Source organism: Mustela lutreola, chromosome X, assembly GCF_030435805.1.
Source record: "Mustela lutreola isolate mMusLut2 chromosome X, mMusLut2.pri, whole genome shotgun sequence".
In the NCBI taxonomy this organism is placed as follows: domain Eukaryota; kingdom Metazoa; phylum Chordata; class Mammalia; order Carnivora; family Mustelidae; genus Mustela; species Mustela lutreola.
The window spans coordinates 131,072,850-131,100,681 of NC_081308.1; the positions used below are offsets into that span (position 1 = coordinate 131,072,850).

A 27,832-nucleotide genomic window follows, 5' to 3' on the forward strand; every position below is an offset into this window, starting at 1 on the left:
GGAAGTTCCCACGCACATCTTTGTTTCACTTCCTCTTACTCATTAACACAAATGAAAATAGCGACCAACACTTACTTGGGAACCATACTCGTGTATTTACATCCTTCGTATTAGTAAAACTAGAAACTACTCACGAGTGTGGATATATACACATACATGCATACCGAGAGATACACGCGTTTGCTTTCCTGGAGAGCTGCTGTCACCCACCCAGCCTGTCTGTGCAGCACAGAAGGCATCAGGTTTGGCCTGGGAGGGTGCCTGAAGCCAGGAGAGCCCAAGGTGGGCCCAGAGACCACTCTGGGCCAGTGGCAGTGGCCACAGATCAGGCTGTGAACCTGGCTGCCCGGGGCCTACAGTCAGGCCCCTCCTGACATGCCTATTGGGTAAGAGAGGGACCCTCTTGGCATCCGCTGATAATTATCAGCTAGATAATGGAGACCCAACCCAGCTTGGGCACCAGGGAATCTGAGGGTTCCTGGCTGCTTCAATCCTGGTGGTGCCCCTACTCTCTCAGCCCCGGCCTGGTGCAGGCTCTGGGGCCGTGGGCCCACGCTGGCCTGGCCTGTGGCCCTCTGCCAGGTGGGTGTTCTCCTGCGCAGGGAGCCAACCAGCCTTCCCTGGGAAGCCCAACAGTGCACAGACCACACTCCCTGACTAGCCCCCACAGGTCCTTCCCTTACTGTATACCTTCCCCCACTGCTGCCATCCTGTCCTTGGCCAGACCAGGGGTTTCCCTCCAACCGAGCCCCAACCCCGTTGCTCTTCTCCCCTAGTAGCCATCCTCCCCCTGAGGCCTGCTATGGTCCATTCTCCAGAGGGCAGCCCGAGAGGCACTGTAAAAACATAAAATTTTGCCCCTCTCCTGCCTACAACTTTCTGTGGCTCCCCATTACCCTCAGGGTCAGCCCAGACCCCCCCTGTCTGAGGAAATGGGCATGGCCCCAGGTGGTCACTGCCTGTGTTCTGACCTCACCATTCTACCTCACACATTGCTGTCCCTCTAGTCACTCTGACCTAGTTAGAGTAGCCCCAGTGGGCCTGGCTGGCTCAAGGCTTTGCTCCTGCGAGTCACTCTTGGGTGTGGCCGCCCCACCCACCCCACCCCTCCTCACCTGCTCTCCCTGTCTCACAGACATCCCGCCCCTGCCTTGCCCCATTGTTTGTGACACAGGTGGGGCCCCAGAGGCAGGTTAGCTTGCTCCCAGAAGCCTGACCAAGCCATAAACTTCTTCCCAGGTGCTGCCGTCACAGTACTGGCCGGACCTTCTCTCCTGCACACGTCAGGCGCCCCTCAGCCCACACGCACCAGGGGGCCCTCCTAGAGACCGACTTGCACATGTAAGGCCCTTTCCGCGTATGGGCCTGTGTGCAAAAGGGGGCGCCCCCCGATTTCTCCCGCACCCGGAGCAGGTCAGGCTGTTCTACGGGCCCATCTTTCATCCTGTTGCCACCGCGCAGGGCAGGGACAGAGGCTTCGGGAGAGGAAAGAGCTGCCCAGGATCCACAAGGGGCAACAACTGGAGCTGGGCTGTGCGCCTAGGCAGGCACGGGACTCTGCGGGCACAGCACCCTGGGCTCCCTGGAGGCACTCCTCCGGTTCCGTCCCCAGCTCAGATTCGGGGCCAAGGCGGATGATCCTGAGGCCCCCCACCACCAATTTCCTGAGCCTTGGGGGTGACAATGCAGGGAGTGGGTGAGGAGCGAGGCAACAGCAGACCAGAAGGGGAGGAGGCCCGTGGTGGGGGACCCCCAGCCCTGCCCGTCAGCTCCCTGGACCAGCCTTTGAGCCAGGGATCCTCACCCGCACACCCACCCACGAGGCGCACCGCCAAGCATAGGTCACAAGGGGGCGGCTGGCAGGGGGGGGGGGGGCCTCTGCTCTGGCCTGGCTCCCCACCTGCCCCCTCTGCGCAGGGCGTAGAGGGGCAACGGGAAACTCGCTGGTGAGTGGTTGTTGATGTTTATTGAGACCAGGTGAAGGGCGGGAGCCTGCAGCAGCAAACCACTAGAGCACAGTCCGGGGGGCCGGGAGAAAGCTCTTGGGCCACAGGGCTACACAGGCCAGGGCCAGGAGCAGGCCCTGCACACACCCAGGGCTAGCAGGCTAAGAGGACAGGGAGAGACAACAGGGCACTGGTCCGGGGCTAGCTCCAGGCCCCAAAGCCCAACGCAACAGTCAGAGCCGGTGCCACCCACGGTGCTGGGAGGTGGCCTCGCCAAGCCCCTGGCACTCAGGCTTCAAGGCTTGGGCCATCGGGTGGCACATACATGGGCTCGATGTGGGCCCAGCTTCGGGCCTGCTCGTCGGCCCAGCCAAGCAGCTCGGCAGCCCGGTGCAGGAAGACCAGGAGCAGCGTGTGGACATCGCCCTCAGCCGAGTGGGCTGCGCTGGGCTCCGCCTGGAAGTAGCGGCGGAAGAGGCTGCCCAGGCTGTAACCCTTGCAGCCCTGGGCCCTGGTGCCATGGCTGTGGGCGCGGTCCAGGCTCCGCAGCGCGGGCAGTGTGTCCAGGCAGACGGTGTCCTCGGGCAGGCGGGCGCCCAGGCGCCGCAGCTCTGTGCACAGCAGCGGGAAGTCGTAATCAAAGCCGTTGTGGGCCACGAGGCAGACGGGGCCCTCCTGGCGGCTCAGGAAGGCCTGCAGCGTCCGCACCACGGCGGCGTCGAAGCCGGCCTTCCGGCACCGCGCCAGGCTGGCACTGCTCAGGCCAGTGATCTCACTGGCCTTGGCCGTGAAAGGGCGCTCCGGGCTCATGCACAGCGTGAGCTTGTCCAGGACCCGGGGCAGCACAGGGGCACCAGCCTCATCTCGGTCTGGGTTCTCCAGGGAGGAGCGGTGCACTGCAAACAGGGATATCTCGGCCACCTCAGGATTGACACTGGGGAGCCCGGTGGCTTCCAGATCCAGGAAGACGAAAGTCTCTGCCCGGGGCGCCTCGGACATGGCGATGTGCTCACGGGGACAGCAAAGCCTAAAGCTGCCAGGGTAAGAGGCACAAAACCTGAGGGTCAGAGTGATGGGGCTGCCTGGGCCCAGCCACACACAGCTGATTCTGGGGCCAATGTTCCAAGTCCCTTTGTCCAGGATGAGGCCTCCCAGGGCCTTGGCACACTCCTCATTCTGTGTCCCAGTCCCTCCCTGGCCACTGTCACTACTACCAACTAGTAAACAGCAAAAGGTAGGGCCGGTCTGCGCAGATCCCAGCCTGGAGGCCTCTGCCACCTGCCTCCAGGTACCTGAGAGGCCAAGTGCACCAGGCCCATGTCACTAGGGACCCAGGGAGGGGCCAGCCCGGGATGGTATCTTCACTGAGACACCTTGGCTGGGAGCCTACAGTCCTAGGGTCATTTGTCGGGAAACAGGCAGCCAAGCCTCCTTGGTTTGGACTCCTCTGGCCTCCCTGGCACACCAGGTGCCTTCCCCAACTGGGCCACCTGCCTCTGGGCTCCCGGCGGCTGTCCTCACCAACCCTGCTGCGATGGCTTACCTGGGGCGGGTGTTGGCCGGCTTCCTGGGCTGCTGGGCACCTGTCTCCACACAGGCTGCTCCAGGCGGCCTTTAATCAGTGGCCATGGCCCGCCCCCAGCCGCCTGTTGGGCAACGAGGAGGCCTAAGGCCGCAGGACCTGTGCAGCAGGCTCACCGCCCCCTCGCTCACTCACAGGCTGCTAGACACACGCCCTGTGTTTACAAATTGGAAAGCAGATTCCTGGGCCACACGCAGCCTCCCCACAAGCCGGGCCATGGGCTGGAGGAACGTGTCATCACAGGCTCAAGGAGGAAGGACGAGCCACCCGGCCTGGCCTCCAAGTCTGACCGGGGCCAGGACTTAGCAGCTGACTGGGGCGACTCCCAGCAAGGTGGCAAGTCCCTTTCTCCAGAGCAGAGCTCTACCAGTGTCACAGGGACCAGGCTGGCCCTCATGAGGCTAAAGAGAGCTCGGGAGTGGGCAAGAGGTGTGTGCATGTGCCGTGCTTAGCCAAGAAAGGGAAAGGCGCCCTCGGGATGGGACCTGGGTGTCACCCCAGTGACCTTGAACACTTTCCACGCTGCCTGGCTCCCACAGGCTCTCACAGGCTCGCCTGCCAGCAGGAAGGGGAGATGGTATCTGTTTCACGGGCACAATGACCCATAATATCGAAGAGGCCTTTAGCTGAGGCTGCCAGGAAGGAGGAAGAGGTGAGGCCTCAACTGGCAAGCCACGTGGGCTCCCGCTGAGCCAATCCTGCCCCACCAAATGACGAAGGATGAGCAACGGGAAAGGTGCGTGTACAAGGCTGCCTCTGCGGCACCCCTAGCCCCGTGGGAGGGGGAGGGAAGGCCAGCCCCTCAGAACCCGGACAAGAAGGCCCTCCCTGGCCAGAAAGTGGGCAGCATTGTCCTGAGGATCTCATTCCAGAGCGAGACGTGTCAGCCCTCGGCAGTGGGTGCCCACAGACCCAGCCTCCTGCCAGGGGCACAGGCAGGCAACTGAGAGGCTGGCTGCGGCCTGCCCGCTGCGGGCCCGCACCAGTCCCCGCACCAGTCCCTTGGCAGGTGAAGCCGTGGGTGCAGCTGGGCAGCAGTGAACCTGGGCCTCCGCCAGCGGTCTCCTTGTCTGCAGCACCCACGGGGGGGCTTGACGAGGTGAAGGCACAGAAGCAGATGAGGCCCATAGCCAGGGCCAGCCTCTGCAGTGGACCAAGTGTTGGGAGGGAGGCCCCTCCTTGAGGCCCCTTTGGCCTGTGGCTGGTCTGAGGGAGGCAGAGGCCCCACCAGTCATGCCTGTTCCCATGCTTGCAGGGAAGGAGGTGGCCGTGACAGGCGCACTGCTCAGGGTGAGGGAGATCCTGGGTCACCCTGGGAAGTCCAGAGAGCAGCTTCCTGGACAACCAGTCAGGCTACCGGCAAGAATTCCCCAGGCCGGTGCAGGGAGCCCTGGGGAGGACGGAGGAGGGAAACACAGGGCCTGGCCACTGGGTCCCGGATGGGGCGGGTGCCCGGGGCTGGGCCATGGCCCTCACATGGGACCCCAAAGGCCAGTCACAATGGATGCAGCAGGGGGCAGTCAGGTGCAACGGCGAGATGCAGACTTCTGGAGCTTGACATCGATCAGTTTAACTGGGCAGGGGAAGGGAAGGAAGAGGGGCAGGAAGCCCACGGCCAGCTGCGGCCCGGGATCCAGGGTGCCAGCCCGGGAAGAGCAGCCGACGGAGCAGCGGGGTGCCCTGGCCCCTCAGCTCTGGCCAGGCGGCAGGAGGAGGCAGGCGCGAGGCAGCTTGGGGAACCCGAGCCTTCCTTTCTCTCCAGCTCACCCCTGCCTCCTCCTGACTTCCCTCCTGAGCTGCTTCTCCCGCCCGAGGCTCGCCCTGCGCCCCCCGCCCCCCGCCACCTGGCTCTTCGGCGCGGAGCTTCCTGCTCACAGCCTACTCCATGCCTTTCTGCAGACTGTCACGGAAGATCTTGTATTTCTGGGTTAGTTCTTCCATTTTGGTGGCTGCAGAGAAAAAAAACAAAACGAACAGCAAAGTGACGCCTCGTGCTTCCCAGCCTGGAAGAGGCCACTGCCTGCCCCCACCCCGAGCCCTTCTTCAGCCCCAGGCTTCCCTGCGCCTGACCCTCGGGGGGCCTGCAGCCGGTCCAACTGCCACCGAGATCTGGAAGCTGCTGAGCTGGGAGCTGCTAGGAGGTCGGTGACTGAGAGCAGAGAATGGAAGGCCCTGGGGGCTCCAGGCTGAGCCCCAGGGCAGGTTCTACTCCCTGGGCCACATCCCTGCCCACCACAACCCTCACCACAGAGCCCAGGAGCCAGGGGCTCTTCCAAGCTGCACGGCACGCCGCAACTGAGGTCCCGATGCAGGTAATGAGCGCAGGGTGCCAAGTACAGGGACTTCTGCTCACGCCCCTCTCCCACCCTGGGGCCTCCGCGCTCTTTCCTTCAGTTCCCGGGTTAGTGGCGCCTTCCCTTAAATACACATTCTCTCCTCACCTCTCTGCCTCCAGCCCGGCCCCTGCCCCGCCCCACGGCAAGGTCTTTAATCGACATTTGGTCCCGCCTGTCCAGAGGGGGACATTGAGGCTCAAGCATCATGTGGTGTGCCTCAGCGGGACAAGCCTGGCCCCAACACCCCTCTGGGACCCTCCGCTCGTCATCAGCGCTCCCGCTGAGCACATTCGACTGTGCTTCCTGTCCCCATCACCTTCCTCCTCCCGTGGGGTCTTCCTAGGTCCCTTTCGCAGTCCTCCACCTCTGCCACAACCCCTGGCCTGCCCACTGTGCCTCCTGGGGCCACCTCAACGCTGGGTGCCCCACCAGCTCGCACGTCCTGGGCTCTCTTGGCCAGAAGCCAAGGCTGCAGTTCACGCTCCGAAAGCCACTGGGATTGGCCCTCATTTTGCTGATCTGTGCATTTTCTCTCTATTCCTACACACTTGCTTGCCTGCTCCTGCTGTCCTGCCCCCACAGAGCTCTCGCCCTTGATTTTTTTCAGCACTCTGGCAACCACTTTTAACTTCTAAGGGTCTTTGCTTGTTTTCCTCTTTGTTGTTTTCTCATGGTTTTCTAGGTTAGAGTGTGCTGGGAAGCTCTCATTTCTGAATGACTTTTCCAGGTCTTTCTTCTCTGTTCCATGGTGCTGGGCCACGCTGGGGAGAGAAGGCCTGGGAAGCTGCTGTGCTGGTCTCGCCTCGCTCTGGTGGAGACACCTGCGTCCCACGTCCTGCACAGCGTTTCCCAGCAGGGGCTCTGCGGGCGGGGTCGGGGGACAAGGCAATGGACATGGCCATCATGTCACGGACACTTGCACCAGAAAAAAGTGGGCTTCAGTTGGGATGCTGAAGCCATGCCAGGAGCCTGGGTTAGCCATTTATTTCAGTCAATTTCTTTATGAAAGGACAGGCAAGAGTCTCACTGGGGGCAGCACTCTGTACAGACTGGCTTCCGGCCCACTCCCCACCGCCCCCTCCCCCTGCCCCCCAGGGCTGCGGGCCACACGGTCCTGGGACAGCAGCCCCGCTACCAGACAGGCCCCACTCTTCTCCCCTGGGCTGTGGCCTTCTCCAGCTCTCCGAGTTGGTGCGATTGACTCCCCTCCCACACTCCCCGCAGAGGCGACGGGGCTTCAGGGCCACTCAGCAGAGACGGTGACTGGTGACCGATGATAAGAGGAGCAGCCCAGTTTGTGCCGCCAAGGCCCTCTCCACACACGCAGCAGCATGGCTCAGGACACGGGCCCAGCAGGCACCCCCAGCCCCCCACTGTGACGTGGGGATGTGCTATCAACAGAGCCTGGCTACTGACACACAGAGAGGACGCCCAGCCTCCTGTCCTGGGGAGGGAAGGGCCACCAACACGCAGACCTCCCACAGCTCCAGGTCCTGAAGGTCCTGAAGAGGCCACAGGCCGAGGCCTTGGGTTCGGTCAGGTGGGACACAGGGAAGGCGGGAAGGCAGGAAGGCCGTTCCGACTGGCCCTGGCATGGAGTCGGCATGGACTGCTTCCCTGGTGTGTCTGTGGCCCAAGAACTCATGTCAAACAACATCTGGAGGGGCCGTGCTTTCCCTCCCCACTCTCCAGACCCACCGAGAGGGCCAGGATCTCAAGGGTGAGCCTGTGGGGCACCCCACAGAAGGAGGGGGAGAGAGGGTTCACACAGCTCAGGCGTCACGGTTAGCCCTCCAGCAGTCCTGTGAAAGACACTAAGGACCATCATTCCAGTAACGGTGGCATTTTATTAACAGCAATTATGTACAGTGGCGGGGGGAGTCACAGTGACAGTGGTGACTAGGATAAATGTTAGGACAAATTTTAAAATGGATGACCTTGTGGCGGGTCCATCAGGAAGAAGAGACCCGCGCGTGCCTGGTATACACATGCCAAGAGCGGCAAGGCGGCTGACTGCTTGCTGGCTGGCACGTCCACACAGAGGGAGGGCTCAGAGCTCTGTGACCTTAAGGTACTTCTTGGGGGTGCCCTGCGGGTAAACATTTACAAGCAAACGCCAGGGCTTGGGAGCAGGTGGGGAGTGGGGTGTCCACAAGGGCTCTGAGGAATTCCACAGGCCTAGCAGTCTAGAAGGCCACATGCAAACCCAGGGCTGTGCCAGTACCCAGGAGAGGACGGACAAGGACCTGAACGATTGCCTCTGGCTGACCTCGAGGCTCAGAACAAGCAGGAAGTGAAGGAGAAGGAAGAGCTGTCAACTGTCTGGCTGAGTGCTGATGAGAAGCCAGGCTCCCTATCTGAGAAACTCAGCGAACTCCGAAAGGGAGAAAGTCAAGGCCATCTGCACCAAGACTGATTTGAATCTGACTCTGCAGAGCCAAAGACCAATCAGTTCTTGAGCCCCAGAGGAGCAGAGGGCCCATGGAAGGGTCTCCACAGGGTCCACAGCTGGGTTCACATCACAAGCCGAACACAAGATTCCTACCTGGCTCCTTAAGAGTTTGCCAACATCAGCTATGGGGCGCTGAACATGAACAAATGACAGACACACATGGCACATGAGTCTCCCAGAGATGTCACCACCGTCCGGTTAGGACGGCAGCTAGCCGTCAACGGGAAAAGACACATGGGGCTTCCTAGGGTGCTAGCATGTTCTAGTTCTTGACCTGGGCCATGGTTACACAAGTATTCACTTTAAAATCACTTGAATCGGAATAAAGGGGGTTGGCCAGAGCGCAGGGAAAATACCGACTATCTCCCATTCCTATTCTACTCCCTCTGAATTGAGGTTCCTCACTAAGCACTATTTTTCTTATAAAAAAGAGCTTTTCTAAATGCATATTTTCATAATAAAATGGTAAATTTACTCAGAAAAAAATTTTAATTGAAACTAAATGCAGATCCCATCTGCCACATCCAATAACAGAAATGTCAGAAGGACTCGATGTGGCACAGAGGCCGCAGTTAGCCCACAGGGACAGGCCTCACCACCACGACACCGGGAGCCCCGTCCTCAGGGCACAGTCAACGATGGGAACACACTTTATGTCAACATGTTTCCTGCATCCTTTGGCAAGCTTGCCAGGGGATGGAGTGCGTTACCCGTGTTCAATAGGAATATCTGAAGACTACAGAGCAGGAGAGAGAAAAGAAATGAACAACACCGCCTCTGATTACAACACGGAGGGAAGCAGCGTCCGCATCCCAGCTCGCTCCCGACAGGGGTCTTCTACACTGTCTGTCCTTTAGACAGGGGAGATGGGCCTGCAGCTTCCCTTTGACATTCTATGCCGTGCAACTCTACGTCACCGTAATCAACCTTGGAAACAACAAACACTATCCCACCATAATCATACACCATCATTTACCAAAGCACCTCCCAACGTGAAAACCTGGAGGGCTGTATCCACTTTCTGCTATTATGTCTTGCAACAGCATCATATATAATAGCAAAAAACTGAAAATGACCTATAGGCTGGACAATAGAAAATGTTAAGCAACTTATAGCAAATACCTAAACAAGAAGTGTGTTTGACAATTGAAAACGTTACTTCCAGAACACAGGAAAATGCTTATAACATTTTTTTTTAAGTTATCTCTACATCCAACGTGGGGCTTGAACTCACAACCCCAAGATCAAGAGTCACATGCTCTACTAACTAAGCCAGCCAGGTGCCCCAGGAAAATGCGTATCATGTGGTCCCAGGAAAAGAACATAATACAAAAGTGTGTATGTGCTGTGATGGCACTTACACAAAGAAATAAAGGATGAAAGGACAAAAAATAGAGATAAATAGACCAAAATATGAATATCAAACATCTCTGGGCCACCGGGTCATGGACTGTTTTTAGTAGACCTCTGCACAGCTTGGGGTCATCCCAATTTTCCCACAATTGTTTTATTTTATAATCTGTAGAAAGCATTTTTCCCCCAGGGAAGAAAAACCTTATGCATCAGAAGAATAAGAAAGTGAGGGACGGTCCCCAAATCCTCCCCAAATCCTGGTAGAGCAAGCAGCAGCCGCGTGTGAGGCAGGCACCAGGCCGAGGCGCACGGGGACGGCCCTGCCTCTGACCACGGAGCAGGCAGGCCCAGCCCCAGCCAGCGGCAACCACATACCTAGACTCATGACAGAGTTGCTGCTGCCCCAACAGATCTGCTCGCCCTGCTGCTGCTTCGCCATCTCCACGGCTTTGGCGGAGGTGTCCGTGACCTCCACGACCGCTTTCAACAGCTGGGAGGGAGAGGGAAGCACGCAGGCATTAAACGCTGGTGGGCTGATGTGCAGACGCTATCTCCTGCCCCACCCCCCGGGTTCGCACGGAGCATGTGCTCTTCCCCAGACCCTCAAGCACGGGGCCTTCACCCCCAAGGACAGCCCTGGGAGAGGACAGGACTGCCAGGAGCTGGAGAGTCACTGAGCAGAGCTCTCCATCCTAAGTCCCTTCTTCCAGGCCCAGTGGGGACGCCACACAATTACGTGTCCTATCCCACACCAGTAGCCAAGCAAAGCCACGGGCACAGTGGGAAAAATCAATGTCCCAAGATTAACAAAAGGGGAGGGCCTTCCTGATGAGAAAGGAATGTTCCCTCTCTTGCCCTGCTGGCAGAGCTGCAAAGGACAGGCTGGTCAGAGCTTTGGAAGTCTGGGAGTCTTCGTGTTAAAAAACCAAGGCAATGCTTGCTTCAGCAGCACTTAAACTAAAATTGGGAAAAAAACAAAGCAAATGTGGCGGAAGCCCTGAGCCAACATCAGAAGTTTAGCTTGGACTCCAGGGGTCTGAAAGGCGGAACAAAGAAATGAGTAAGTAAATATTTATGTGGTTGACTCAGCATCGTGAGCTGGGTCAGGAGCACAGATTGGCAAACATCTGTCTGTGTGTCTGGCAGAGTTCTTGGTCATACACAAACTAGCCATGATACATTCGGGCATCACGTGAAGACCGAGTGACACTGATACAGCAACAGAGGCTAGGAGCTAGGACCCCGTGCAGGCAGGACAGGCCCAGGGTCTTGGCTCAGCTAACAGACCCCGAAGCGCAGTGCGACGGACTCCCAGGGGAACATCCATGCCAGCCCTCATCCCTTCCATGCACCTCCCCACCTGCCCCAGCCCCCAGGCCGAGGCCAGAGCCCAACTGCACCAAGCCCCTCCCAGCACACCCGCCAGCTGTGGCCGAAGCTGCAGCAGCAGCTGGGAGGGAGGGAAGCACGGGAGGAAAGGGGGATTCTTACTTGGCTGCACGACGTCAGAGTCTGGTACACGGCCTGGATGATGGGGCCGCACGGGTGGAGGTAGGGGCCCGGGCGCGGGCAGCACTCACCCAGCTCGTCATCATAGACTTGAAGAAAAGCCACGACGAGCTGGTGGAAGTCCGAGATGACCAGGCGCAGCTTCTGGTCCAGGGTGCTGGGGTCAGCCGCACTCACAGCAGCCCCCTGCTTGTGCTGTGCAAAGCACTGCAAAGCCAGAGGCAGAGGGACCCTTGAGGCTGCCTTGCCCGCCCCAGGGCTACCAAGTCTCTTCCCGCACCAGATACTCAGGACCAAAGGCAAAAAAGAGCAAGTGGGTTTTGAGCAAAGCTGCCACAGGAGGAGGCCCGGACAAGGGCTGCTGGGAAGGCCACTTGTAAGAAAGCGCGTGAAAGCCCAGACCCCAGGGCCCAGTGCATCGCCTGCAGGAGGCCAATCCTTTCCATTCTTCGGAAAGCCTCCCCACATCTGCCCGAAGTTTGCCTGCCTCTCTCCTTCCCATGGGCTGAGCACCCACAGCATTCCAGAACCCACTGAGCCCTGTGCCTATACTGCCTCAGTTCTACCTTGTAACACATTCATGGTAAAGACGGGCCAGCCAGGCCTGGGGAAGCAACACTCCCTGCCCTGAGCCACGAAGGGCCCGGTCAGGCCCTCCCGCCCAAGCACCGCAGCCCCCAGGAGCTGGCGCCCCTCACCTCTGCCCTGAGCATCTGCAGCTTGGCAGCACTCTCCCGCAACTTTCCAGCCAGCTCCGTCACCTTCCCCTCCTCCGGCTGCACAGGGGGGCTGGCCCTGCAGGGAGAGAGAGGACACATCCGGCTGGGCGCCATGCCAGGCATCGGAGCACCCGCAGGCCACACGTGCAAGGGCTGGTCTCAGGTGACGGAACCAAGTGGGACACATACCTCGGCCAGTCAGTGCTCTGCTGGTCAAGGAGGGGCTGCATGTCCAGGGGCCACAGGTCACACTCTGGGCTCAAGAGTGTCTGCAGGTGGGGGCCGGAGAAGAGCTCCCCCAGCAGTGCCTCGTTCTTCTCTCTGGTACCCTCTAAGTGCTCCTTCACACTGCCAAGGCAGCCCCAAGGCCATGCTGTCACTGGCCAGAGCATGGCCTCTGGGGCCTGTCCGCAGACTTGCTGAGACCCCTGGCCAGAGGGCAAAAGGAGCCCAGGCAGGGGAGCCAGGAGACGATATCTCCCCTGGTCCCTGCCCTGCTTGGGTGGCCAGGACCGGGCCCCGGTCCTTCAAGAGCCCACCTTCCCCGGCAGGTGAGGTGGACTCACCCCCGACCGGGCCAGCATGTAGCTGCGCTGCCCACGCGGAAGTGAAGACCCCAGCTGGAGATGCACCTGCTGCTGGGCCTAGGCGCCCCATGGGCCCCCTAGACTCGCCAGCTCCACATAAAGCTCCAAGGGCGCCCACTGAGCCTTCCACGGAGGGCCCACCCTGAGCCTTTACCTGGAGCAGCTGGAGTATCCGACGGTCAGGCTCCGGACGGCATCCAGCAGCTGGTCCAGGAGGTGCAACTGCTTCTGGGCGCAGGCCCGACCCTGGGCAGGGAAGAGCGGGCGCTCTCACTAGCTGGACGTGCGGGGGCCCCACCCCACACCCTGCCCTGCTGGGGCTGCTGGAAAGGAGCACTTGGGTCGGCGGCGTTTGCGACTGGCTTGGGGACTGCAGTCACTGAGCGCTCCCAGCCTCGCGCAGGACCCAGCACACATCCTCCAGCGCAGCTCCTTGGGAGGCCTTCCCCGTGGCCTGGCCCTCGGCTGCGCGGCCACGTTGAGAGCGGGGACTCTGGAAGCTCATCAGCCTAAAACTGGCTCCTTGGACCAATCACTGCCTCCTGCAGCCTCGTCCTCCCAGTCTGCCCCAGTGACAGAGCCCGAGAGTCACACCCGCACACAACCCTGGAGCAGAGCTGAGGTGCAGGGCACTGGACACGACCTGGACAGGAGACAGCCTGGGCAGAAACGCGAGAGCAGCTATCACCCAGGACCCCACAAAGCCTTGACCAGTGGCCAGAGCTGGGACATCCTGCCCGCTGCCCCCTCCTCAGCACAGCCCTGACTCTGACAGCTGCCCCCACCCCAGCCCAGTGCTCAGGGCTCGGCCGGCCTGGGGCAGAGCTGGGACTGTGGTGCCGATCACACCAGCAACCCTCTTCGTTCAGCCCCACTGGTATCTGTACTGAGATGCACACACCAGGAAATGATCCTCTCTAAGGCTCAATGGTTATCAGGACAGTCAAAGAGCTGTGCAGCCACTGCCATTTGCTAAGTCTGGGACATCACCACCCCCCACACCACCAGCACCCACAGATCTGCCTCTTCTGGACTCTTCCTATAAACAGAATCTTACGTGTGGGGGCTTTGGGGACCGGCCCCTTCACTCAGCATCGCGTTTTCAAGGTCCCTCATTATTGCTGGTTTGTGCATTCCCCAGTTAAGGGGAATTGGGGTTTTTCCCTACTTTTTGGCTCTTAAGCAATACTTCCCACTCCGGGACAAGTTTCTGTGTGGCCCTACAGCTGACAGCAGAAGCATGGGTCACAGGGCCCCTGTGGGGCTCACCACTCGGAGGAGCCACTGGACCACGTGCCCCTGTGGCTACACTGCCCGGCGCTGCCCATGTCTGCTCGCGCTCGGGGCTGTGCAGCGGGACTTCATGGCGGTTGGGTTTGCGCCCCCGATGAAGGGCAGCACCTGAAAACATGCTCCTTGGCCATTTGCTGATCTTGGAAGAAATGTATTCGGAGCTTCTGCCCATTTTTGAGTCGGGCTACTTGTTTTTTTCTCACAGAGTTGTGAGAGTTCTTTGTACACTCTGGATGGTAGACCCTTGCCAGTTCTATGACTGACGAAGACTCTCTTTTGGTCTGTGGATTCTCTCCGCTTTCTCGATGTCCTTTGAAGCACCAAAGTGGCTCATTTTAGTGAAGTCTAACTGATCTATTTTTTTTCTTTTTACTTGTGCTTTCAATATCAAAATGACTTTTTAAAAATATCACGAACTCACGGATTTGAGTTCACAGAAGGGGCTCAGTCTGCTGCATCACTGTCCTTCACATGTAACACAAGTCTCGGGTATCTGCCCTGCTCTCTCATGTGACAAGGTGCTCCTGACACAACTGGTACATTTCTCACCCCAGGCCTGTGTTGCAACTGGAGTGTCGTTGTTCTTGGCCTTTTAAGAGGCCAAGAAGCAAGGAAATACATATATATCCACACACTGTTTTTGAGTTAAAATACACTAAAAGCTTACCCTGATAATCCCAGCTCAAATTCCAGACTATGGGCTTTGACCAAACCTAATGATCTTATACCCGTACCCCAGCTCCCAGCTTCCAATATGCTGACATACATTATTTTTGTTTTTATTTTGTATTCCATAAAAAGGAATGAAGTACTGATCCATGTGCAAATATCATGCTAAGTGAAGAAGCCGTTACGAAAGGCCATGTGCCATATGACTCCATTTACGTGAAACAGAGACCATAGAGTGATGGAGGCCAGGGTCTGTGGGTAATGGGAATGACGGCCTAATGGGCATGGGATCCCCTTAAGGGTGATGAAAATGTTCTGAAACTAGATAGATGTACTCAGTGCCACTGACTGCACCCTTAAAAATAGTTCAGATGGTAAATTTTATGTTATGTGTATTTCACCACAACAAAACAATGTTTTTAAAAAAGAACCCTTCAGATCCTGCTGGGAAATCTTTTTAATGGTCAAAATGGTAAATATTAGGGTGCTTGGGTGGCTCAGTCAGGCGTCTGCCTTCAGCTCAGGTCATGGTCCTGGGACCCTTGCATCGAGCTCCACATCAGGGTCACTGGGGAACCTCCTTCTCCCTCTCCCCCCAACTGCCCGCTTGTGCTTTCCATCTCTCTCTAACTAAAATCTTTTTTAAAGGGTAAATATTATATGCTATGTGCAATCTACCACAATGAAAAAAATCTTTACAGATAAAAAGAAAGAGAGGGGTTAGAGTTCCAGGTAAGACCGAGGGACCAGCTTCCCCCACCCAATGAGCACCCACACCTAGGAGTGGGACAGAATGTGTGCACTGGGTGTCTAAAGTCTTGGAAGGGCCAATATCAGCAGGTACGTCAGGGAGGCACGCCAGAGTCCAAGGTTACCACTAAGACTGGTGACAACTTACCATGTTCTAACCTGCACTCAGCCTAGGTCAAACCCAGAAGGGAGCAAAATGGTACAGAGAGCTCCAGAAAAGGAAACCCCTAACACTCAGGGAGAACAAGAGAAATCCCTGGCCGCCTCTCTCTCTGCTCTACGACCCCAGAGGCCAGGCAATGTCATGGCAAAGGCGGCAGCATCAACAAAGGTAGCAAATAACAGAAAACTGCTCTGGGAGCAGGGAGCCTTCCTCTCCACTCAGTGGAGCTACGGGGGGAGGGGGAGCAAACCCTTCACGGCTTCTTCCACTCTGCCCTCCCAGCACGGTGGTACAGTCACAGGAGTGGCTAGTTAACGGCTGGGGGACGGCAAAGGACGGCCCTTTCCCCAGAAGCCAGACAGAACCAAAGAGAGGACAGGAAGGGCAAATGCAGTCTGTTTACGGTATGCCGGGCTCACCCCCGCACGTGCAGGGGTAGATCTGATCCCGATGAACATCCCAAAGAATGATTACAGGGGAGAGGCCAACACCCAGGTCCCGGGCGACCGTCGGGTGGTGCGCACGCAGGACAGGGCCGAGCAGCAGCACAAAGGCTGCAGACACTGAGCTGACGCTGGCCGGAACCACAGGCCAGAGGAGGAGGCCAGACGTCGTGCAGCTTAACCCTAAGCGGGTCACGTGCCTGCTGAAACACAAACACCCACATTCCCTGTAAAATTTAACAAGGCCCAGAGACAAAGTCACAGTCAGGAATGTCCGGGATGCAATCCACAATTATTTGGCACATGAAGAAGACTGTGAAAATCTCAACTTGCACGAGAAAAGACAATCATCGGACACCCGTCACAAGACGGTGCAGATGCTGGAATTACCTGACAAAGTTAAAGCGGTCATTACAAAAATGCTCAGTAGGTCACCGCGAACGCTCTTCAAACAAAAGTTAAAAGAGAAAACGTTAGCAAAGAAATTTTTTTAAAAACAGGAAATATCTTTAAGAGCTGGAAAATCGAATAACTGAAATAAAAAACTCACTTGTGGCCCAAACAGCAGATTGGAAGGGACAGAGACGAGAGTCAGTGAACTTGAAAACAGATTAACAGAAACTATCCATTGTGAGCAACAGCAAGGAAAAAAACACAGAAAAAAATTAAGAGCCTCATGGACATGTGGTACAATAATAAAAGGTCGAACACGTGTGTCAAAGAAGCCCCAAAAGGAGGGGAGAAAAACATGTGGGCTGAAAAAATATTTGAAGGGATGATGGCTGAAAACTTCCCAAATTCAGAAAAAGACACAAACTTACAGATCTGAAAAGCTGAGTGAATCCAAATAGGACAAACCCGAGGAAATATTTCCACAAACACATAATCAAATTGCTGAAAACTAATGACAAAGAAAAGTTTTAAAGCAACAGGAGAGAATTAATGCATGACCCATAGGGGCAAAACTATTCAAATGACTGCAGATTTCTCATCGGAACCTATGGAGAAAGAACTGTCAACACAAAATTCCGTATTCAGTAAATATATCCACCAAGAACAAAGGGGAACTGGACATACTCAAATAAGTGAACGCTGAGAGAACTTGGACCCAGCAGACCACTTCCAAAAGAACTGCTAAAGGCCGTCCTTCAGAGAGAAGTGAAATGATACCGGAAAGAAACTTGGAACATCACAAAAGAAGGAAGAATAAAGGACAAAACCTCACAATTAGCTCAGCAGATGCAGAGAAAGCATTTACAAAAGTCAACAGCCTTTCAGGATACAAACACTAACAAACAGGATGAGAAGGGAGCACCCTCCACCTGATATAGGGGTAACATCACACTCAGTGGCGATCGAATGCTTTCCCCCTCAAATCACGAACAGGACAAGGATGCCCACTCTTGCCACTTCCATTCAACACCACCCTGGAGGTGTTATCCAGAGCAATTAGGCAAGAAAAAAGAAATTTAAAACATGCAAATTCAAAAGGCCGGGATAAAACGATCTCTATTTGCAGATGACACAACCTTATATATAGAAAACCTTAAGGGATCCACTAGAAAGATCACCGGAATTAGTTTGCAAGTTTAGCAACCTGGCAGGATACAAGAGCAATATGCAAATGTTAATGGTATTTCCACACGCTAGCAAACAGTACCACAAAAATGAAATTGAGAAAACAATTCCAGGTCGAGCGGTAAGATGACAGAGGAGTAGGGTGACTGGAACACAGCTAGATAAATACTGGATCATTCTGAACACCCATGAAATCAATCAGAAGTCTTGGAGAATATCTCGCACATCGACAAACCAGAAAAATGACCCACAGAAACTTCTCGTCACATGCAGACCAAAGCACACCTAGGATTTAGGTTCTTACATGTATTTTATTTTATCTTACATAATTTTTAAAGTTTTTTTTTTCATTTTTCTTTTTTCTTATTTCTTTTTGTAATTTTTTTCCCTCCAAAATGACAAGATGGAGGAATTCACCCCAAAAGAAAGAACAGAAAGAAATGATAGCCAGAGATTTAATCAATGCAGACCCAAGTAAAATGTCTGAACGAGAACTGAAGGCAATTATAAGGATAATAGCTGGGCTTGAAAAAAGTATAGAAGAAACTAGAGAATCCCCTACTGCAGAGATAAAAGAATTAAAATCTAGTCAGGCCAAAATTAAAAATGCTATAACCAAGATGTAGTCCCAAGCAGAGGTCATAAAAATGAGGATGAATGAGGGCACCTGGGGGGGGGGGGCTCAGTCATTAAGCATCTGCCTTTGGGTCAGGTCAGGATCCCCGTGTCCTGGGATCGAGCCCCACATCAGGCTCCCTGCTCAGCAGGAAGCCTGCTTCTCCCTCTGTTGCTCCCCCTGCTTGTATTCCCTCTCTCACTGCCCCCCCCTCTGTCAAATAAATAAATAAAATCTTTTTTTTAAAAAAAGAGGATGAATGAAGTAGAGAAGAGCGAATCGGTGATCTAAAAGATAAAATGATGGAAAATAATGAAGCTGAAAAGAAGAGGGAAAGAAAATTATTAGATCATGAAGGTAGACTGAGGGAACTCAGTGATCCCATAAGGCCAAATAATGTCCATATTATAGGATTTCCAGAAGATGAGGAGGAGAAAGAGGCAGGCAGCTTATTTGAACAAATTACAGCTGAGAACTTCCCTAATCTGGGAAGTTCCAGTCCAGAAGGAACAGAGAACACCCCTCAAAATCAACAAAAATAGATCAACACCTTGACATATTACAGTGAAGCTTGCAAATTACAAGGATAAAGAGAAAATCCTGAAAGCAGCTTGGGACAAGAGGTCCTTAACCTACAAGGACAGACACATAAGACTGGCAGCAGACCTACCACAGAGACCTGGCAGGCCAGAAAGGACTGGTAGGACACATTCAATGTTCTAAGTGGGAAAAATCTGTAGCCACAAATACTTTATCCAGCAAAGCTGTCATTCAGAACAGAAGGAGAAGTAAACAAGCTTCCAGGACAAACAAAAACTAAAGGAATTAGTGAACTAAACCAGCCCTGCAAGAAATATTAAAGGGGATCCTATGAGCAGAGAGAGAGCCCCAAAATAACAAAGCCCAGAAAGGAACAGATATAATGGCCAAGAACGACGACTTTATAGGTAATATGATGGCACTAAATTCATATCTTTCAATAACTGTTCTGAATGTAAATGGACCAAATGCTCCAATCAAAAGACATAAGGTATCACAAAGGACAAAAAATAGATAAAATAAGACCCACTGATATGCTGCTTACAAGAGACTCATTTTAGACCCAAAGACACCTCCAGACTGAAAGTGAGGGGGTGGAGAACCATCTATCATGCATCAAAAACAGTGGGCATCAAAAGAGTGCTGGAGTAGCAATCCTTCTATCAGACCAACGAGATTCTAAACCAAAGACTATAAAAGGAGATGAAGAAGGGTACTATATCATAATAAAGGGGTCTGCCCAAGAAGAAGATCTAACAACTGTAAATACTGATACCCGTAACGTGGGAGCAGCCAAATATGTAAACCAATTACTAACAAAATAAAAGAAACTCATTGATAATAATACCATAATAGTATTAACACTGCATCCATAACAATGGACAGATCATCTAAACAGATCAACAAGGAAACAAGGGCTATGAATGAAATGCTGGACTGACAGACTTCACAGATATATTCAGAGTATTTTATCTTAAAGCAGCAGAACACACATTCTTCTCTAGTGCACATGAGACATTCTCCAGAACAGATCACATCCTGGGTCACAAATCAGGTCTCAACCGGTACAAAAAGACTGAGATCGGGCGCCTGGGTGGCTCAGTGGTTAAATCCTCTGCCTTCGGCTCAGGTCATGATCTCAGGGTCCTGGGATCGAGCCCCACATCAGGCTCTCTGCTCAGCGGGGAACCTGCTTCCTCCTCTCTCTCTGCCTGTATCTCTGCCTACTTGTGATCTCTACCTGTCAAATAAATAAATAAAATCTTAAAAAAAAAAAAGACTGAGATCATATCATGCATATTTTAAGACTGCCACAATGCTATGAAACTTGAGGCATCCACAAGAAGAAATTTGGAAGGACCATAAATACATGGAAGTTAAACAATAACCCACGAAAGAATGAATGCGACAACCAGGAAATTAAAGAAGAATTTTTAAAATACATGGAAGAAATGAAAATGAAAACACGACAGTTCAGAACCTTTGGGATGCTGCACAGTGGTCCTAAGAGGGACATATATAGCAATACAGGCCTTCCTCAAGAGGCAAGAAAAGTCTCAAAATATACAACCTAACCTTACACCTTAAGGATCTGGAAAAATAACAGTAAATAAAACCTAACTCAAGCAGGAGAAGAGAAATAATAAAGATTAGAGTAGAAATCAATAACATAGAAATTAAAAAACAAAAAAAAAACCCAGAACAGATCAACAAAACTAGGAGCTGGTTTCTTGAAAGAATTAATAAGATTGATAAACCCCTGGGCAGACTTATCAAAAAGAAAAGAGAAAGGACCCAAATAAATAAAATCATGAATCAAAGAGGAGAGATCACAACCAACACTGAAGAAATGCAATTATAAGAACATATTATGAGCAACTATATGCCAACAAATTCGGCAATCTGGAAGAAACAGAGAAATTCCTAGAAACATATAAACTACCAAAACTGCAACAGGAAGAAATAGAAAATCCAAACAGACCAGCAAAGAAATTGAAGCAGTCATCAAAAATCTCCCAACATGGGGCGCCTAGGTGGCTCAGTGGATTAAGCCGCTGCCTTCGGCTCAGGTCACGATCCCCGTGTCCTGGGATCGAGCCCCGCATCGGGCTAACTGCTCAGCAGGGAGCCTGCTTCCTCCTCTCTCTCTCTGCCTGCCTCTCTGCCTACTTGTGATCTCTCTCTCTGTCAAGTAAAATAAATAAAATCTTTAAAAAAAAAAAAAAACCTCCCAACAAACAAAGAGTCCAGGGCCAGAGGGCTTCCCAGGGGAATTCTAGCAAACATTGGAAGAATTATTCTTCTGAAACTGCTCCAAAAAATAGAAATGGAAGGAAAACTTCCAAGCTCATTCTATGAGGCCAGCATTACCCTGATCCCAAAACCAAAGATCCCACTAAAAAGGAGAACTAGAGACCAATAACCCTCATGAACATGGATGCAAAAATTCTCCCCAAGACACTCGCCAACAGGATCCAACAGTACATCAAAAGGATTATTCACCATGACCAAGTGGGATTGATTCCTGGGCTACAGGGTGGTTTGACATCTACAAATCAATCAGTGTGACACACGACATAATAAAAAAAAAAGGACAAGAACCATATGATACTCTCAATAGATGCAGAAAAAGCATCTGACAAAATACAGCATCCTTTCTTGATCAAAAACCTCCAGCATAGACAGATAGAGGGAATAAACCTCAACACCATAAAGGCCATGTATGAAAGACCCACAGCGAAGGTCAGCCTCCATGGGGAAACACTGAGAGCTTTCCCCAAAGGTCAGGAACATACAGGGGTGCCCACTCGAGTTCACCACTGTTGTTCAACATAGCACTGGAGGTCCTAGCCTCAGCAATCAGACCACAAAAAGAAATAAAAGGCATCCAAATCAACAAAGTCAAACTTTTGCTCTTTGCAGACGACATGATACTCCATGTAGAAAAGCCAAAGGACTCCATCAAAAAAGAAACTGCTAGAACCGATACAGAAATTCAGCAAAGTCACAGGATATAAAATCAATGCACAGAAGTCAGTTGCAGTTCTTTTTTTTTTTTAAGATTTTATTTATTTATTTGACTGAGAGGGAGAGATCACAAGCAGGCAGAGAGGCAGGCAGAGAGAGAGAGGAGGAAGCAGGCTCCCCACGGAGCAGAGAGCCCGATGTGGGGCTCGATCTCAGCACCCTAAGATCATGACCTGAGCCGAAGGCAGAGGCTTAACCCACTGAGCCACCCAGGTGCCCCTCTTTTTTTTTTTTTTTTAATTTTATTTATTTATTTATTTATTTGAGCGAGAGACAGAATGAGTAGGGGGAGCAGCAGGCAGGAGAGAGGGAGAGGAATGCTCCCTGCTGTGCAGGGTGCCCGATGTGGGCTCGATCCCAGGACCCAGGGGTCATGACCTGAGCCGAAGGCAGACGCTTCACCAACCGAGCCCCCCAGGCACCCCGTCAGTTGCCTTCCTATACACTAACAATGAAGCAGCAGAAAGAGAAATCAAGAACTCAATCCCATTTACAATTGCACCGAAAACCGTAAGTATATAGGAATAAACCTAACCAAAGAAGTAAAAAATCTGTACTCTTGACACTACAGAATATTAAAGAAATTGAGGACAACACAAAGAAATGGAAAAACATTCCATGCTCATGGGTTGGAAGAACAGATATTGTTAAAATGTCTAAGCTGCCCAGAGCAATCTACGCATTAATGCAATCCCTACCAAAATACCACCGGTGTTTTTCACAGAGCTGGAACCAAAAAATCCTAAAATTTGTATAGAACCAGAAAAGTCCCTGAATAGCCAGAGGAATGCTGAAAAAGAAAACCAAAGCTGGAGGCATCGCAATGCCAGATTTCAAGCTCTATTACAACAATGTAATTTATCCAGACAGCATAGTACTGGCACACAAACAGAAACATAGATCCGTGGAACAGAGTCCAGAAATGGACCCTCAACTCTATGGTCAACTAATCTTTGACAAAATGGGAAAGAACGTCCAATGGAAAAAAGACAGTCTCTTCAACAAATGGTGTGGAGAAAACTGGACAGCCACACGCAGAAGAAAGAAACTGAACTATTTTCTTACACCATACATAAAAATAAACTCAAAATGGATGAAAGACCTCAGTGTGAGACAGGAATCCATCAAAATCCTAGAGAAGAACACAGGCAGCAACCTCTTTGACCCTTGCCACAGCAATTTCCTGCTAGACACATCATGTCTCCAAAGGCAAAGGAAACAAAAGCAAAAATGAAGTACTGGGACTTCATCAGGATAAAAGCTTCTGCACAGCAGAGGAAACAATCAGCAAAACTAAAAGGCAACCTATGGAATGGGAGAAGACATTTGCAAATGACGTATCAGATAAAGGGCTGGTATCCAAGATCTATAAAGAGCTTATCAAACTCAACACCAAAAACCCAAATAATCCAATCAAGAAATAGGCAGGAAACATGAACAGACATTTCGTCAAAGACATACAAATGGCCAAGAGACACATGAAAAAATGTTCAACATCACTTGGCATCACTCAGGAAACACAGATCAAAACCACAGTGAGCTACCACCTCACACCAGTCAGAATGGCTAAAATTAACAAGCCAGGAAATGATAGATGTTCAAGAAGGATGTGGAGAAAAGGGAACCCTCTTGCACTGTTGGTGGGAATGCAAGCTGGTGCAGCCACTCTGGAAAACAGTATGGGGGTTCCTCAAGAAGTTGGAAATAGAGCTACCCTATGACCCAGCAATTGCACTACTGGGTTTTTATCCCAAAGATACAAATGTAGTGATCTGAAGGGACACGTGTACCCGAATGTTCATAGCAGCAATGTCCACGATAGCCAAACGTTCATCAACAGACGAATGGATAAAGATGTGGAGTGTGTATCTCTCTCTCTCCTTCTCTCTCTCTCTCTCTCACACACACACACACACACACACACACACACACACACAGAGGAACATTACTCAGCTATCAAAAAGAATGAAATCTTGCCATTTGCAAAGACATGGATGGAACTAGAAGGTATTATGCCAAGCGAACGAAGTCAGAGAAGGACAAATGTCATATGAATTCACTCTTATGTGGAGTTTATGAACATGGGAGAAGGGAAGGAAAAATAAAATAAGATGAAAATTGACAGGGAGGCTAACCATAAAAGACGCTGAACTCTAGGAAGCAAACTGAGGGTGGCTGGAGGGGAGGTGGGGGGTAACCGGGTGATGGGCACCAAGGAGAGCACATGATGCAGTGAGCACCGGGTGTTCTATGCCACTGATGAATCACTAAATTGTACCCCTGAAACTAATGATACACTGTGTGTGAACTAAATTGAATCCAAATAAAAATTTTCAAAAAAGAAAACAAGCCCAATTATAAGATCATAAATAATAAAATACTTAGGAACAAATTTAGATGTGTACACCAGAAGCTACAAAACAGCTTTGAAAGAAATTAAGGAAAACCTACATAAATGGAAAGACACCCCATGTTCATGGATAGGAAAACTTCATACAGTTGATGGCAACACTCCCCCAAACGATCCACAGGTTCAACATAATCTCCACCAAAATTCCAACTGGCTTTTTGCAGAAATTGACAAGCTAATTCCAAAATTCATATGGAAATTCAAGGGATTCCCCATAGCCAAAACAATCACTAAAAAGAGCAAAGTTGAAGGATTCACAGATTACAACTGACTACAAAGCTACAGTAATCCAGATAGCATGGCATTAGGACAGATATACAGATCAATGAAGCCGAATGGAGATTTCAGAAATAAACGCACACATTTACAGTTAATTGATTTTCAACAAGGATGCCAAGACAATTCCATGAGGTAAGAATGGTCTTTTCAACAAATGGTGCTAGGAAAACTAAACAGCCATGGCGAAAGAACGAAGTGGGACCCCTTACCATACACCGCGCATAAAACTAACTCAAAATGGATCAAAGGCCTAACTGTGAGAACTAAAACGATAAAACTCAGAAGAAAGCACAAGTGTCAATTTTCATGACTCAGGATTTGGCAGTGGATTCTTAGACATAACACCAAAGCACAAGCAACAAAAGAAAAAGTAAATAAAATGGGCTACATCGAAACTAGAACGTTTTGTGCTCCCAAGTACACATCAGGTATGGGAATAGGAGAAAAGATCTATAAATCAAATGTCTGACATCGCTTATATCCAGAAAATATAAAGAATTCTTACAACTCAACAATGAACGACAAATAACCCAATGAAAGAGTGGGCAAAAGAACTGAATACAGACATTTCTCTAAAGAAGATCTACAAATGGACACAAGTACATGAAACAATGCCCAACATCATTAGTCACCAGGGAAATGCAAATCAAAACCATGAGACAGCCCTTCCCACACACCAGAATGGCTGCAATCAAAAAGACGAGCAGATGTGGGTAAAGATGTAGAGAAACTAGAAGCCTTGCACACTGCTGGTGGGAATGTAAAATGGTGCAGACACTTGGGGAAACAGTTTGGCACCAAGTTCCTCAAAAAGCTAAACCTATGATTATTACACTGACCTATCGATTCTGCTCCTAGCTATACACCCAAGAGAACGGAAAACACGTCTTCAGTCAAAAACGTATACAGTGACGGGGCGCCTGAGTGGCTCAGTGGGTTAAAGCCTCTGCCTTCAGCTCAGGTCATGATCTCAGGGTCCTGGGACTGAGCCCCGAATCAGGCTCTCTGCTCGGTGGGAGGCCTGCTCCCCCCCGCCCGATGCCGCCTGCCTCTCTGCCTACTGGTGATCTCTGTCTGTCAAATAAATAAAATCTTTAAAAAAAAAAAAAAAAAACGTGTACAGTGACATTCATAGCATTATTTGCACTACCCAAAATGTGAAACTAATTATTCCAAAAGCCTGACAAGACTTTAAGGGCAGAGGGGTGCCTGGGTGGCTCAAACGGTTAAGCCTCTGCCTTCGGCTCAGGTCATGATCCCAGGGTCCTGGCATCGAGCCCCGCATTGGGCTCCATGCTCAGCAGGGAGCCTGTTTCTCCCTCTGCCTCTGCCTGCCGCTGTACTTGTGCTATCTCCCTGTCAAATAAATAAAAAACTTAAAATTTAAAATAAAAAAAAGACTTTAAGGGCAGGGGCAGGGTTTCTCTGACTGATGCGGGCAGGGGCTTGGGCCACCTCTGTATAGAAAGCTGCAGGGGAACAGCCAGGAAGGGGAAGTGCAGGGGCTTCGGACCAGCGGCCTGGGACTGAGGCCAGGCTCTGTCACTAGGTGACGCAGAACAAGCGGTCTGATCCCTCCCCTGTGAAATGGGACTAGGACAAGGACCTAGTACCATAGGTGAGCGCGACAACTACTGGCATACGAAGTACTTATCGCAGTGCCAGTGGGTATGAAGTCTTCAACCGAGGACAGCATGTGCTCTGCCCTATCGGTCACCGTAACTACAGCTCTGCCTCCCACCCCTGACCCAGCCTCACTGAGGCCCCCAGCCTGTGGGGACAGAGGACCCTCTCTTACCTTCACGAGCTCCTGGTCATCCAGCCCACACAGCATCAGCTCATGGCCAAGTTTCACCATCTCTGTCAGAACACAAGGACCCTGTTGCTTCAGACACCCGCCCGCACAGGAGAGGAGGCCATGCACCCAGCAGAGTGCCAAGTGCTGCTCCGGGGAGACGGCTTCTGCTCTGGCATTGGCAGGCCAGTGCCCAAGAGGCCAGGCTAGGCCCAGAAAGCCTGCATGGACAGGGAGGCGGGGGGACAGCATGCCCAGGACTGCTTCTTGCCATGGGACTTGCTCCTCCTGGGCAAGAGTTTCCTGCACTGAAATAAGGGGTCACACTGGATGTTCTTCCACAGAAGGAAATCTGGCTTCTAGCAGAAGCCAGCCGGCCACATGAGGAGCTGAGAGGCCAGGGAACCTTCTGAAGTTGCTGCATGCCCCCCTTTCAGAGAACTTGCCAGGCCAAAGCAAAAGGAACCATGGCTCCCATGTGTCAATTTTGTACAGGCCTTTATCAACATCACCTCCTTTCATCTTGCTGGCAACTCCAGAAGGTGGGCCGCAGCTCCATTTTATAGATTGGAAAACTGGGTCAGTGCATGGGACAGGGACTGCCCAGCCACCAGCTGATACATAAAGGCCAGGACTCCAAGCTAGAAGGCCTGCGGCCAATGCCAGCTCAGCATCCCCAACCTAGCTCCATGGCAGCGTCTTTACTCCTTTGTAGGCAAGGCCCATCTCCTCCCCCAGCATGTTCAGTAGTGGAATAGGCATAACTCTGGCATTTGCTCTGGAAGGTTTGGTACAAGAAGCAAGCAGGATATCTGTGTGAAAATATCAGTAACCCTGGAAACACGGAAGGAATACCAGTTATACCCTCAAGCATGCCCCCTGCCCACAACCCCGAACCCCAAACCCTCTGTCTTCCACACTTCCTCTCCTACTTAGCCTGTATCCAAGTCTTGGTGAGTCTGGCCAACCCTCCCCTCATGATAAATCCAGGATCTGGCCAACAACACTCCCACTTCCACTGCCCCCTCCCATGTCTTGCCTGCATCACTGCAAAAGCCTTCCAGTAGTCTCCCGGCCTCTGCCCAGGCTTCCTGTACTCAGCTCCGTGGCCTCAGGGACACTGTTAAATCCGAAGTTCGGCCACACCTTTCCTTGGAATAAGAGTTGTCCTTCCAGGGCCTGATCTGGCTGGCCCTCTTGCCTCTCTGCCCTCACCACTCTCCCCTTGCCCTCTACTCTGCACCAGCCACCCAGGCCTCCTTGGTACTCCTCACAGCTGCAAGGCACATGCAAGCCTACCTCAGGCCCTTTGCACCTGCTGTTCCTTTGCCCTGAATACTGCTCTTCCTGATATCTTCCTGGCTCGCTTCCTCTCTTCCTGCAAATGTGTGTTTAAAAGAAAGGGCCTCCCCAATGATCTTAGATCAACAGTGCCACCCTTCTCCCAACCCAACCCACGTACCGCTTTGCTCTCACCTGGCGTGGTTTATGGCACCTCTCAGCACCCCTTACAGAACAGCCCTGCCTTCATTTATCACTGGTCTTTCTCAGCCTGCACACGAGGCCCACGTGAGCAGCACTACCTGCTCCCAAAATGACACCGGGTGCGTAGGAGGTGCTCCTAAACACTGGTCAAATGAGTTAGGAATCGCCCTGATCCTCCTCGGAGGGTTATACCCTCTGACAGACACTTGTATCTGCCGCCTGCTCTGACACTCAGCGCACTCCCCAGAGGCAGGCAAGGCTCAGGTTATCACCCTTGCTTGACGGAAGAAGAAACTAAGG

At 52.2% G+C, this 27,832-nt stretch overlaps 2 protein-coding genes across 12 annotated transcripts in view; both read right to left on the reverse strand.

The window, feature by feature from the left end:
- Positions 1 to 1,947: 1,947 nt before the first annotated feature.
- Positions 1,948 to 5,474, reverse strand: TREX2 (three prime repair exonuclease 2). Of its 3 annotated transcripts, none has more exons than XM_059156912.1 (2): positions 5,373 to 5,474; positions 1,948 to 2,979 (listed from the first exon to the last, which is right to left on the reverse strand). In XM_059156912.1, the coding sequence occupies exon 2, from the start codon at positions 2,943 to 2,945 to the stop codon at positions 2,235 to 2,237; it is 711 nt and encodes a 236-aa protein (XP_059012895.1). In that variant the 5' UTR covers positions 2,946 to 2,979; positions 5,373 to 5,474; the 3' UTR covers positions 1,948 to 2,234. The 3 variants fall into 3 exon arrangements, with proteins under 3 accessions (XP_059012895.1, XP_059012894.1, XP_059012893.1); XM_059156911.1 differs by lacking the exon at positions 5,373 to 5,474 and adding an exon at positions 3,490 to 3,628 and having other exon boundaries at positions 1,948 to 3,003; XM_059156910.1 differs by lacking the exon at positions 5,373 to 5,474 and adding an exon at positions 3,490 to 3,616.
- The window catches only part of HAUS7 (HAUS augmin like complex subunit 7), a 44,430-nt gene continuing 21,970 nt past the window's right edge, over positions 5,373 to 27,832 (reverse strand). For 4 of the 9 annotated variants that reach the window (XM_059156902.1, XM_059156901.1, XM_059156908.1 and 1 more), the window contains 7 exons: positions 26,051 to 26,112; positions 12,639 to 12,730; positions 12,087 to 12,245; positions 11,877 to 11,973; positions 11,161 to 11,385; positions 10,045 to 10,159; positions 5,457 to 6,725 (listed from right to left, as the gene is read on the reverse strand). In XM_059156902.1, coding sequence (XP_059012885.1) covers positions 6,496 to 6,725; positions 10,045 to 10,159; positions 11,161 to 11,385; positions 11,877 to 11,973; positions 12,087 to 12,245; positions 12,639 to 12,730; positions 26,051 to 26,112 — 980 coding nt within the window. In that variant the 3' untranslated portion in view covers positions 5,457 to 6,495. Of the gene's footprint in view, positions 6,726 to 6,980; positions 7,491 to 7,691; positions 7,954 to 10,044; positions 10,160 to 11,160; positions 11,386 to 11,876; positions 11,974 to 12,086; positions 12,246 to 12,638; positions 12,731 to 26,050; positions 26,113 to 27,832 lie in introns of those variants that run through there. The other 5 variants (XM_059156905.1, XM_059156906.1, XM_059156903.1 and 2 more) reach the window with 4 other exon arrangements.